This window comes from Cydia amplana, chromosome 12 (genome assembly GCF_948474715.1).
Source record: "Cydia amplana chromosome 12, ilCydAmpl1.1, whole genome shotgun sequence".
Lineage (NCBI taxonomy): Eukaryota > Metazoa > Arthropoda > Insecta > Lepidoptera > Tortricidae > Cydia > Cydia amplana.
This window is the reverse complement of record NC_086080.1, coordinates 12,657,186-12,671,279: the sequence shown is the minus strand read 5'-3', so window position 1 is coordinate 12,671,279 and position 14,094 is coordinate 12,657,186. Positions and strand designations below refer to the sequence as shown.

The 14,094-nt window shown below is 39.1% G+C and overlaps 1 protein-coding gene and 1 long non-coding RNA gene across 3 annotated transcripts in view; one reads left to right on the top strand and one right to left on the bottom strand.

Moving 5' to 3' along the window:
• Nucleotides 1-4,750, top strand: part of LOC134653078 (uncharacterized) — a 383,717-nt gene extending 378,967 nt beyond the window's left edge. The window contains exons 2-3 of the long non-coding RNA XR_010097233.1: nt 1,791-2,084; nt 4,638-4,750. This is a non-coding gene — a long non-coding RNA (uncharacterized LOC134653078). The remainder of the gene's footprint in view (nt 1-1,790; nt 2,085-4,637) is intronic.
• LOC134653068 (G-protein coupled receptor Mth2-like) overlaps nt 1-14,094 on the bottom strand; it is a 47,615-nt gene that overhangs the window by 491 nt on the left and 33,030 nt on the right. For both annotated transcript variants that reach the window (XM_063508357.1, XM_063508358.1), the window contains 4 exons: nt 11,987-12,165; nt 6,839-7,010; nt 5,390-5,575; nt 1,551-1,695 (listed from right to left, as the gene is read on the bottom strand). In XM_063508357.1, coding sequence (XP_063364427.1) covers nt 1,560-1,695; nt 5,390-5,575; nt 6,839-7,010; nt 11,987-12,165 — 673 coding nt within the window. In that variant the 3' untranslated portion in view covers nt 1,551-1,559. The remainder of the gene's footprint in view (nt 1-1,550; nt 1,696-5,389; nt 5,576-6,838; nt 7,011-11,986; nt 12,166-14,094) is intronic.

Here is a 14,094-nt window from a genome sequence, read left to right as displayed (position 1 = left end):
AAAAGTATAATTCGAACCGAGATAGTCTTTTGTTTTTCTGCAATTGCTGAACAAACATGAACATCCTGTGCGAATTGACAATGTTAACTAAATTAGAACATCGATGCGTGATAAAATTCTTGACAAAACAGGGTAAAAATCAAAAAACCATAAAAGAGGAAATGGATTGTGTTTACCGTGAGTCTGCTCCTTCTTTATCTACCATTCAAAAGTGGTCAAGCGAGTTTAAACGCGGAAGGGAGAGTATTGAAGATGACCCTAGACCTGGCCGGCCTGTAGTAGCTACTTCACAAGAAAATATTGATAAAGTGGAAAAACTTATATTGGAAGATGGTCGAGTGAAGGTAAAATCTATAGCACAAGTAACCAATCTCTCTATTGGTACCGTACATGATATTATACATGACCATCTTAATATGTCAAAAGTAAGTGCAAGATGGGTTCCGCGAATGCTGACTCGGCTTCAAAAAGACATGCGTGTAGCTTGTTGTTCCGATTTTATTGACCTGTGCGGTGAAAATCCTGATGAGGTGCTGCAAAGAATAGTTACTGGAGATGAAACCTGGGTTCATCATTATGACCCAGAGGGTAAACAAGAGTCCATGCAGTGGCACATTAAGGGTTCAGCTCATCCCAAGAAGTTCAAGGTCATCCCTTCAGCTGGCAAGGTCATGGCCACGATATTTTGGGATTGTGAAGGAGTATTACTAATCGATTATAAAGAAAAAGGTGTAAATATCACAGGACAGTACTACGCTAACATTCTACGTCAATTAAAGGATGTAATTAAAGAAAAGAGGCGAGGAAAGTTAACCAAAGGTATTCTGCTTCTGCATGACAACGCCCCCGTCCATACTGCTCATATTGCCAAGGCAGCTATTGTTGAACGTGGGTTTAAAACTGTTACTCACCCACCGTATAGTCCGGACTTAGCCCCCAGCGACTTCTTTTTGCTCCCCAATCTTAAAAAGGATCTGCGTGGAAATAAATTTTCTGACGATGAAGCATTGAAGGCGGCAGTGGAGGAGCATTTTTACACGAAAGATAAAAAATATTTTTACGAGGGATTAAAAAAAATAATTGATCGATCTTTTAAGTGTATGAACATAGGGGGGGAGTATATTGAAAAATAAAAATATCAAACTTTTCGTACTTGTTTGTTTTCATTCTCATACCGAGAATATTTTGAATACCCCTCGTAATGTGTTTCCATATTAGAAGCTAAATTGGTGTCTAGAGATCAGGAAGCTAATTTTGGCAACCATAGCACGTTGCCCATTTTACTAACCCCTCCCATCAACCACCAGGCGGTCTTTTTTTTTACCACCAGGCGGTCTAGCATGAGTTGCGTTCTCGCGCGCGAGTCCATACTTTAAGTCGCGCCAGATGTATGGAGTCGCGCGAGAACGCAGCAAGAATCATGCTAAGCCCCCTCCAGACTATGTGCGTGAATCGCGGCTACGCGCACGAGTGTGGAGGGGGCTCTAGACCGCTACGTGGTAGTCTGGTAGAGCTGTCATTGTGATTCACGTTCTAAAGTAAACAATAACCTGTCATAGTTAGTGGAGCTCTTTCATCCGCATCGCGGTCTCGTCGGTCGATACTCGGGTTTCTTCAGTGGGTGCCGAACTAGTCCGGGTTGCCCATTTTCCAAGCCCGTCTGCGACTGTCCTCGTGCCGCAGAAGTTGTTCCAGCTGAAATTAAACAGAACTACGTAAAATTGTGACCTATGTAATAAAAAAGCGGCCAAGTGCGAGTCGGACTCGCCCATGAAGGGTTCCGTATTTAGGGGATTTATGACGTATTAAAAAAAAACTACTTACTAGATCTCGTTCAAACCAATTTTCGGTGAAAGTTTGCATGGTAATGTACATCATATATTTTTTTTAGTTTTATCATTCTCTTATTTTAGAAGTTACGGGGGGGGGGGGGGGGGGCACACATTTTTACCACTTTGGAAGTGTCTCTCGCGCAAACTATTCAGTTTAGAAAAAAATTATATTAGAAACCTCAATATCATTTTTGAAGACCTATCCATAGATACCCCACACGTATGGGTTTGATTTTTGATTGATTTTTTTGAGTTTCAGTTCTAAGTATGGGGAACCCCAAAAAATTTTTTTTATATTTTATGTATGAAAATCTTAATGCGGTTCTGTGAATACATCTACTTACCAAGTTTCAACAGTATAGGTCTTACAGTTTCGGAAAAAAGTGGCTGTGACATACGGACGGACAGACGGACAGACAGACAGACAGACATGACGAATCTATAAGGGTTCCGTTTTTTGCCATTTGGCTACGGAACCCTAAAAATGTGTGAAATACAACGTAGCACACGTAAGACACGCTTGCTAGGGCCGCCGTCGTGTGGTGGGGTGGCCTCTCTCCACAATTTAAGACCTATAATGCTTTTGTTTCTAAAAAAACAACTTTACAGCCATTGTATTCCTAAAAAAATAGTTTGACGTTTACGGCACGTAAAAGAAGCTGTTAGGTTTTTATCTTTCGCTTAATTTTTACTTGTTTTTCTACGCTAGACTCCGGGTCGGGCCCGCCGAGGCGTCCGAAATGTTATTTTCCATGACACCTGATCCCGTGGTGCTTTCCATAGAAAACGAAGCGCCGGAAACTCCGGCCCGGCCCCGGCCCGGTCTAGCGTGAGTCATCCTTTAGGTACTTGTGGAACGGCGCGCAATTTTCTAAGCCGGTGGGAATCCAGAATCTAGTTTTGCGAACGTCATGCCACTGGTTCTTGCTCCACAAGTTCCAAACTAACTAAATACCTAACACAAACATTTCCACAGAAATTGGTTTATTATCGCTTCGTCTGCAATTTAGTGGCTCCACTGACGATGCTAATAAAGCTACTGCGCTAATTGATTAGTTCACAGCTTGGTACCTTGGTGGTGTTATGGCTGTCATAAAGTATAGACAATTGTAACACTGGGGAGAAGTAAGAATTCACAAATTTGAAATATGATTCTTATTTCAATATGTGTTCATAGAGTCTGTGCGGAAAGAGAAGAGTCGTGGAATGTATGGGGCCCAATACATTCCACGAGTCTTCTCTTTCCGCACAGAGTCTTTAGTTGTTATGGTTTATTATAGTGCCTAAAATACTATGCCGTATTTGAGTAAATACTTACTTACTGACTAGAAATGGAGATAAATAGTAAAAAAATATTAGTTCATTTTCTAAGGCACAAAGCACTGAAGGCGAATTTAACTTATGAGAGCGACAAGTGACATGGCTATAACATTGCTATGGTGATGCCTCGAACCCGAACCGTCAACTACTTACATGTCGCCTTGTGGTCGGTGTATTGCGCCTAGTAATAAAAGTAGCCGTGTGGCTGCCATATGTTTACTTTTGTGCTAAGTCACCTTATTTCACGTTCTCGAGTCAAATGGGCCCCTGATATTGAAGTGAACACGACATTATTTTTTATTTCCGAATATGCCCCTTGGACTCCAATAACACTCGGCAAGTGTGGTGTAACATCTAATATTATTGACAAACGCGGGTACCTGATATGTTATAGCTGATTTACGAGCATCATAAATTGGTGGCATGAAACTAGGGATATTGATGGTCGCCATTACATTGCGCTCAAGTGACACTTGCAAGCCCGAGATATGGAATAGGATAATCAACTGGAACTGGTTCGGCACAAACAAGACATTTTACGTCCTACGTCCTATTGGAGAGTTTAGAACGAAACTGGTGGGCTAATGGGTTAAAATTTAATAATTTTCGAAAATGGTTTGCCACATTTGAACTGTGAATTATTTAACGCGAAGCAATTTTCTACAGTGTGTGTAAAGCTCGATGTATCTACACACACTGTCAGTGGTAGCTCAAAGAGGAAAATAAATAAATTTAGTTAGAGGTGATGCATGAGCTGAGGATTCCTTTTCTACTTTTTCTTGTAATTTATATACCCCTCACAAAATAATGAATCAAGTTTAAGCTTTTATACCTTTACCTTATTATACATAGACATAGAGAAAAAAATACATAGAGTGCTCACTCCATCCATACATCAGTTTTAGTACCAAAAAGACTATTAGCATCTAGCATCGAGTAGCGGAACTATCAGTACTGCTACTTGACAATAGATGTAGCACCGACCGGAAAGTCTTATGCTGTTGAGATAAGACTTTCCGGTCGGTAGGTCGGTGCTACCTACATCTATTGTCAAGTAGCAGTACTGATAGTTCCGCTAGTCGATGCTAGATGTAGACACTGAAATTAATAGTCTGAACTGATGTATGGAGTGAGCACTCTTGTCTTACTATATATCTCTATGACATAGATGAATAGGCATACGTTGTTACTGCCTATAGATGGACGACCTATCTATTGAAATAATTTATTCTGCACATTGGAAAACAATTTAGATTAAACTTATCCGATGCCGCGAGAAACAATTAAACTTGCGTTTATAGAGTGTGTCCGGACTCCGGACTCCCGAGAGGCACAAATCCAGCCGATTATTCTGAGGCCCTACTACGAAAACCAAAATCTTCATTTCTTTAACTGCGTCTCTATTGCTAGGATATCATTAGCTACTTCTTCAAAAAAAGCGGCCAAGTGCGAGTCGGACTCGCCCATGAAGGGTTCCGTATTTAGGGGATTTATGACGTATTAAAAAAAACTACTTACTAGATCTCGTTCAAACCAATTTTCGGTGGAAGTTTGCATGGTAATGTACATCATATTTTTTTTTTATTTTATCATTCTCTTATTTTGGAACTTACTGGGGGGGGGACTCATTTTACCACTTTGGAAGTGTCTCTCGCGCAAACTATTCAGTTTAGAAAAAAATGATATTAGAAACCTCAACATCATTTTTGAAGACCTATCCATACCCCACACGTATGGGTTTGATGAAAAAAAAATTTGAAGAAGAGAAGAGCAATAGCCTCTACTCCTCTAGCCGCCCAGAGACCTATAAAAAGGTCTCCTGTTCCGTTCTAATTTGAATCTTTGTTTTGACAAGACACAGTTGCATTTTGATTGCCAAGTTTTGAAGTCTGGGCAGCTAGAGGATAGAGAGGAGCGAGAGAGAAAAAAACGACGGGTTGCACTCCGGGAGTGCCGGCAGAAGTGAAAACTCAATTACTACTGCAAAATGTCTGCAGCACTATGTATAATTGAGGTTAACGCCACCTAGCGTTATTTGGTCGCATTACTTGAAACCCCTAAGCACATCACTGTTAGTACTCGAGTTATATTAACACCAGTTAGAGGGAAACCCACTAGATGGCATTTAAATCAATAAAGAAAAACTCAAATGACTTTGTTCGATCAGGTCACGTGTCCGTCTTACGGTGCACAGCGCCGCTAAAGAAGTTTTCACTTCAAAAAATCGTCCAACTAACCTTTTCCTGACCAAGTTGCGCACCTTCTTCTTCCACACGAAGATGAAGAAGATGAAGAAGCCCAGCATGACGTTGGACAGGTCCACGACGACCCAGTACCAGTTGGATCCGCCCACGGCGAAGCTGATGAGCTCCACCAACCAGTTCACGCCCATCACCATGAACAGCTTCAGGTATAGCCCGTACCTGGTTAAGGCACAGAATAAATAATAGTACTAGGTACAGAAGATCCGACTCACTATCTAACAAAACGCGTCTGTTACGATCAGCACAGATATGGCCGCTAGGTGGCGACAGCGCCACGCGCGGCTTATGGCTTTCCCCAAAATTGGGGTGGAACGGATGTACTTTTAGCTGTAGCAAAGCGACGAAATCGCGGAGTGAGCCACGCCTGGTTAAGGGTAAATTCCGTTAACCTTTTGGACGCCAATGACCGATATATCCGCAGCGTAGGTTCAACGCCAAAGACAGATTAATCGGTCACAGACCACAGAGCAACATCGACCTACGTGCATACCTATACATAAACTTCAACTTCAGTTTTGACACTTCAATGATGTGGCGTCTGAGTGACAGCCTTTGTGTTTGACACGACGTGGAAAAGGTTAATATTTATAGCCATTTAAACGAATAACCTCGTTGTATCGTCTATCACACAGATAGGTAGGTTGACAGATTAGTTTTACTTGATGCCCTTGCACCGACTCATTCGTTGTGTGGATTTATGTGTTATCATGGTAGATTCTTATCGTAATACATTTACAGTTCACACAAGGAAATTGTAGGTACCTACTAGGTTTGTTGTTTTTTTTGATGGAACTGTCGGATAAATTTCATGATTTTTTAACCGACTTCATAAAAAGAAGATGTTATATTTACTACACTTAGCGAGAAGTCTAGTGATTAGATAATAAAGTGTTACCTGCTGTATGAATGGGAATCTTAAGTACAGACGGCAAAAGTTCGTTATTTCTCTGCACCTGACTTAGAGCAGTGAGGCGCACGAAAAAGTAATATAAATTTCCTCCGCAGCAATTACCACGTTTAATAAAATTTAAACAAGGTGCCGGTACCGGCCTCTTACACAATATCAATCCCAGAACCGGGAATTCCCGGTTCTCGGCATACAAATTCAATCCCGGGAGCAGTCTTAAAAGTTTAACTAATCTTCTCTGTATCCTGTGTCTACTTTCCTATACTATTCAGTCGTGCAACTTTAACAGGCCAAGATGACACCAATACGAATAAGTATTTAGGTACCTTATTTGATTTCACAAACGAGTCTACTGCGATATACCCACGCGCGCGCGTTTCCGTGACCACAGCTGGTGCAACTCAGCTGAAACGTCGGAATTTAAGGTAAAAACAATGAAGTTATACCGTGGTAGACCCGTTTGTGAAATTAAATATGTGTACAAAACGCGAGAGTTTAACGTGTTAAGTATTTACCTTTGTTTATCCTTCTTAAGGCGGTCGCTCCTGGCCGACTCCGAGCTCTTCAAGATGGCGGTCTCCTGCTTGATGGAGCGGATGCGGTGAGCAGTCACAGAGAACAGAACAGTGTTGCACAGCACCAACACCAGGACTGGTGTGAAGAAATACATGAGGTCGCGTTTCCAATCTGAATAACAAGAGTACAAAAGCTTATAATGAGTTCAAAGTCCTGTGGTAATTCCAGTCCTGTTCAATTTAATTTGTATTGCTCTTAGTAAATAATGCAATGAAATCGGATAATGCCTTCATCATTTTGAATGATCTTGAATTTTTCAACGCACGGTATCCTCGGTATCCTAATATTTGATGGAAAATCAATTATTCCTACCGTTCGACGGGCGGTAGATTTCACGATCGAATGCCAGGCTTACTTATTGTTTTTTAACTCCCGTATACAGCGTTAAATTTATGAGAGCGTTAATAAAAGCCATATTTTATGCCCACGTTCTGTTGGCGTAGGGTAGTCACAGATATAATCATACGTAGCATTCCGACTATTGGGGATGATAAATTATTTAAATTACTTTACTAATTTAACCCGGTGCGCTCCTAGCCATGTGGAGTCTGCATATTCAAATCGTAATGCAGGTTAAGTAATTTGTGTCTACAGCGTCAAGAAGAAAAAGAGTTTATGGTCGGCTGAAAAACTTTCGTCATTGCCCACAAACTTCATGATAGAGTCTGTGCGGAAAGGAAGAGTCGTGAAATGTATGGGGCCCAATACATTCCACGACTCTTCTCTTTCCGCACAGACTATCATGTTTTAGCTATGCGTTTTATTCGATTAGGTACGTAAATACTTTTTTCTCAAAAATGGACTGCAAAGTCGACGTTGCCGGTTAAAAAATAGGTCGCGAAGTGCGTAGTTTATGGTCATTCAAAAAATTAAAAAGTTAAAAACATTGCCGTCTCGATTTCGGGACTGCAATGTTGCATACAAATTCCATTATTTAACGAGTTCCAAACTTTTTAAAACTTTAAATGGCCATATCAAATGAAGGCATAGGTCCATTAAACAGTCAAACAGATGATCAGCACTTATTATTATAATGTTGGTACCGCGACTATTTATTTTATTTATTATTTTGTATTTTAATTATCACTAACCTTAATTAATTTTAAGATTTGTTTGTTTGTTTGTTGTTGTACTAACAATTATGGATCGTATGGATTTGAAATAAATAAATAATTGAAATTTAAGTGTCTCAAATACGTTGGCGTATTTTCAGCAGAAAAATACACTTCTTTTTTTTTTAAAGGCGGCAAGCAAATCTTTTTAATGGTTTTACTTTTTTCTGCGAAAATTAGAACGTTGCTTCTGTAAAATATTTGTATTTCTTGCACCATTTTTGAGAAAAGCACTATATACGACTCGGCTGGAAGGCTACTTGCTGGCTTCGGATTCAATTAAACGGACTCCCAAGGTCGTCCGTTTAAAACGAATCCTCAGCCAGCAAGTAGCTACTTCCAAACCTCGACAATAATGTACTATTACCTACCTATCGCATAAGTTTTCATTTTATAACTCGTCCTTAAAAAATTACAGGCACTCTTTAGATGCGATAAAGGGCCGTTATTTTATTTATGTAGCTATCACATAACGACCACCCCGTAGTAAATACCGTACTTATGTATTATTTATAACTTTTAACAATATTTGGGAACGAAAGCACACCATTTAAAAAATGGCTTGTTTAGCATAATTAATATGCTGTAATACCGGATTAACAATTTACTCTGGAAACAAAGATGGCTGTATTTTGCAATTACGTAAAATCGCATTTCAGATTTACGTTAACGAAGAAAACTAAGGCAGAGAAATAATAAAGCTTTTAGTCTCACCCTTACCTACAGATTTAAAACTGTGCTCGGAATCTTTCTCCTTTTTCACTTAACATTAAATAATGGATAGGAGAATTAGAGTAGGAATTCATTATTCGAGATTATTTCAGTTCATCTTATCCTGTGGGAACAATTCTTACCGAGCGGCAACGCCGGCATCAATATTTTCCGGGTAAAACATTGCCCTTGTTCAACTCTCTGCATCCTTTAAGCTAAATCTGGCTAATCCTAACAAATACTTATGCGAGTGAAAAGCGGTACAAACGCTTAATGTTTTCTCGGGCTAATTAATACATAGTTGAGCGTTTTCCAAAAAAAATTTACATTTCATTCATGTCTTCAAAATATTGACTTCTTGGGCTCATTTTACTCAGAATCATTTGTACATTCACGCCGCATACATGAAAAAATGTGTCCCAAGATTTCCTTTCCAGATCGTGACATTTTTGTATGAATATTTTTTTTATTTGTATGAACGTGACGCACAGGAAAAATATTTTTTCATACAAAATTTTGGTGAATGGTGAATGTACAAATGATTCTGAGTAAAATGAGCCCAAGAAATCAATATTTTGAAGACATTAATGAAATGTACATTTTTTTTTGGAAAACGCTTAGTTACCTACCTATTTAAGTAGGTACCTAGCCTACTACAATTGAATATGGTAACGTTTGAATGCATGATAAAATTACAATTCTCGTTGGTCTTATTCTTGAGGGAAAACCCTAAAGACTATTGGCACTCATTTTGGGAATTTCAAAATACTCGAGAGTTTTATTTTTTCTTTCGAGGAAAGCCTTTCGAGAGCTTATCATTTTCTAATTTAACCATTCCTAGGCCTTAATACTTAAAGAGATTGCTGAAAATTACCCTATATGATAGTCAGGGGCTATGAGTAATTCATCACTCGGAAACTTATGTTTATGTGGTGGGAACATTGGCTACCGCACGTGAATGACAATAAGGTTTTATCCACCGTGAAACATAACCGGTTCAGACTCGGCTATATCTCTGTACTGTTCTTTAGATAATTTAATATAAAACTTAATTTTGAACTTAACTTGGGTGAAAAGTAGAATAAGCAATTAATATTTTCACGAGTTCAGGTCAGCGGGCCTAGCACGCCTGTATCATATTGCGCGTGGTATGATACGTTGTCTTCTAACGTTATTAGTAAATTTGTCATTTCGGTGAGCATGGCCCCGGGCTATGATAAGACTACCACGTCGATATTGAATAAAGTTATCACTATCATTCGATAGTGACCACGATTGTCTATGCCTAGAGCTTATGAAAAATCCACTCAATGGCTGCCCTTATCCAAATGTCGGACGTGTGTCGGACAAAGTTTGAACATGAATAGCTAGTTTTATTACTACCCTTCCAAATTGAAAAGTGTTTAAATGAATGACAGCTTTATACAAATTGACTTACATTATAACTTTCTCGGATTAATATGACGTTTTGTATCTGTGCAAGCCTTTTCCGTTAAGTTTTTATTTACTATTTTTGACAACTTGAAAAGTTAAAAACTTCTTACTTACCGCAAACACGGAAACCATCTACGGCTCGTGAAGTGTTTTACGTTGAAAGGATGCCACCAAAAACGACTAAAATGTAAGTTGCGCAAAACAATAATAACTTATTTGCAGAAAAATATAGTTTCGTGCAGTTCGTTTGATCGTTAACGTTAATTTATCTGACTGTTTTTTTCAGTCGTTCAAATGCAGTCCAGTTAAGGATGCTGATCGAATACATGTCCCAAAACAAAAGATTCGCGAACCGGGAGTACGACGGGCCTCTCGGAGCGCGGAGGTACGAGGCGCAATGGGAGGCCCTCGCACAGGTGTTAGAGAACACGGGCCGGATAAATCCGTGGAAGCATGGAAAGTGGTGAGTATATATTATGATTCCCATAACTAAGATCGCTCTGCGACTTGTCTGCATAGAAGTCTTTGTAAACATGACTTTTTCTTATTAAAGTATAATGTTGAATGACATTACAGTGCAATCAGGTCAGGTAATCTCTGCGGGAAACTCTAAATACAATATAATATTTTTTATTTATTCCCCTTTTATTTTTCGGCGAAAGTCCCCATTACTCAAGGTGTAATTTTCATATTAACCACCGCTACATACTAAAAGTGATTGTTAAAAATAACAAAATACGGCACTCGGTAAGGGGTTAAGTATAGGAAGAATTCATCACTCGGAAGTTTATATCTATCCCGTGGGAACAATCGCCACTGCACGAACGACAAGATTTTATCCAACGTGAAACATGGCCTGTGTTCAGACTCGCCTATCTCCTACACCACCGAATCCTTTAAGCTTTAAATGTGCGATTGAAAAGTACAACAAAGTTTACAGATTTCAGCAGTTTTACTTAATGTGCATTCATGTAGGGAACTAGGTAAATACGTAGGTAGAATAGGGATGATGACACATGTTAAATTTTATATCAAAATCTAGTAAAATAGATAGCAAATGAGCAATTTATCACAATAATGTGGATTTTGAAATAAAATACGGAAATGTTACAAAAATACAGGACCTGAAAGTTTCAATATTTAAGTATTTTTTTTAACTTCCAAAAACGATAAAAGTAAAGGTACCATTCGTTTCCTTACATTTTATTCAAAAAAATATTGTATAGCAACTATATACATAAACGCAATATTTTACGGACAAAAAACGCAATTTTCTTGTTTGTCCATACTACAAGATGGGATCTCAGTAACCTTGACGTCACGTTCACTTATTCTTTTGTTAAGGACGTTTCGCGAGTGAAGTGCGACTGTCGGACTTTGACTATCATTTCTGAGGGGCTACCGCGAAAACCGTTTTTCGCAAATTGCGGGGATCTTTCTCTTTTACTCCAATGAAAGCGTAATTAGAGTGACAGAGAAAAATGCCCGCAATTTGCGAACTTCAATTTTCGCGGTTATAGCCCTGACTTTTGTGTTGCTTTAATGCATTGGGTCCCATATAGACATTTGATCCTAAAAACAAACCCGGTCGATTGATAAATGAAAATTAGTCATGTAGCCTATTCATTTTCATTTAGGATGTACCTAATGAACATAATTAATTAATCGTACACTAAAGAAAATTACGTACTATTAGTTTACACAGCAGACGTGAGACGCGTAAGCAACATGACACAAAGTTATGTAAGGAACTATTACAAACATAAATGTAAGTCAAATATACCGTAATTTTTGCTACGACCACATACTTAACCGCTACTTATAACCCACCTTCAAACCAGCACTTCATATCCCCCAGTCCCGGCTTCAAGATGTAGTTCGGCAGATGCCCGAACTGCATGAAGGCGGTAAGAGCGGTGAGCACCAACGGCACTCCCCACGCGTACAGTCCATACATGGCGAACCGTCGTTGCTCGTGCTGCTTCTTACTGCTGCCTCCTCGGTAGCCCCTGTGGGTTACACACGGGTTAGACACTGTATCCATAGCCAGACGTCTGTTTGAATTACGATCGCTCTATTTTGTCACTCGAAAATCGGTGGAAAACGGCAAAATGGTAATTTTTGAAATTCGAGCGATAGAAATTGGGAATCTAGTGGTATTGGCCCTCGTTTTAAATTCTATTAGTCGAACTTTTACATGCCTCGTAGTGGAGATATTACTGAACGAAATACACGAAATCGAGCGGTCGAATTTCAAAAATCGGTTCTCTGGTCGGTCTGGTGATGAAAATGCACAACGCTGTAATTTGCGGAGTCGTATTAAACTGACGCATTTTGTTGGAAAATCTTATTGGCTCAGCTTGTGCCTAGTGTGTGGTGGATAACTAAAAGAGATGATCACGCTCGCTAAATTTTAAACTCTTTAAGTTATTTGACGTCAGTGAATTGTCAAATAACTAATGTGTGCCAGCCATACTAGGCTCACCTCACGTTACTGTCGTGCATAATGGTTCTACTGGAGAACCACTTTTGGCAGCGATATGAGTGTCGTTCATGACATTAGCTGTAGGTAGGTACTTTGCCGTTCACTGGATACAACTAGTGTCCCATTTTATGGAGGTGGTAACTACTGAAAACTACTGCAATGAATGTTAAGAGAACCGTAAAAATAATTTTAATGAGTTCATAGCGTTCTCTCCAAGTGTTAGAGTTTACTGAAATGAGAATTTAACAAAATGGTGGCATTGCGCGGTAAGCTTCTTAATTAAGTTTATTATTTCTAAATATTTGAGTAGTCTTTTTAATGAGCACTTATATGAGAGATGAGAGAAATTATGTACCTACTCGTAAGAATGCTAACAGAAAAATCGTACCGGGTTGCGATAAAGACTAACATGGTAATTTTTATCTTTTTTTCATTCTTTATTTTTGTTCAGAATACCAAATTACGAATAAACATGAAATAATTGAATTGGCATTCAACCTTACAACTAAAAGTAACAACAATAATGATATATTGTCTCATCGGAAGATCAGCGGTGGAAGTCGCCAGCAACATGCTGAGGTGAGACTATTTCGTTGCACTTTATCTTTTTATGTATAATTTTCTATTTTGTGTTTGTGCTCACGAATAAAATTATTTCTATTCTATTCTATTCTATATTAATGATATTAGCTTAACCTTTGACATTTAAGTTAGGTACTTCACTGACTACTCGTACATAGTACATAGGTAATCGGGAAAGTCTTTCTTTCACACCCATACTTAGCTTCCCGTATCATATTTTAGAACAACGATGTCCAAGCAAGATTTACACCGCATAGGTATTTAGACTATTTAGATACCTAGGTACAGCGACTACAGCGTGTTCCATTAATCTTTCTGAAGCAACAAAGGTTAACAGATTGTATAATTTCGCAGTAATAATAAAGCAGTTTACAAGACAATAACTTTTAGTTGCGAGTCATAGTTAGTAAATAGATCCTAATAAAGAAACGTACCTATCTTAGACGATTGTGGATTTTTGTTCCACTTTTTTACACAGCTGAGTAAGAGCAAGAACCGTTAGGCCCTTCTCTCACGAGGCTACTCTCGAGCGATTTGTGTTTCGTACGCGTATCCTACGCGTCGCTTGTGAGTACCCGCCATATTTATTTCCTACGTTTCGCACACGACGAGACGCGTCGACGACGCGTTTGATATCAGTCGCACGCTACTGTCTTGGGCCCTTCTCTCACGAGACTATTCAAATGCTACGCGACTGAGATGCAAACCATGATCGCCTACTGGTATGCTACTCGTTTCCGCACACGGTGCTACGCAAATGAGACTATTTTGTGTCATTTGCGGAACAACATTGGTGCGACAATGTCTAGCTCCAGCGATGAAGACAATCTTCTGCTCTATTTTTATTGCAAGAACAACACACAACCACATA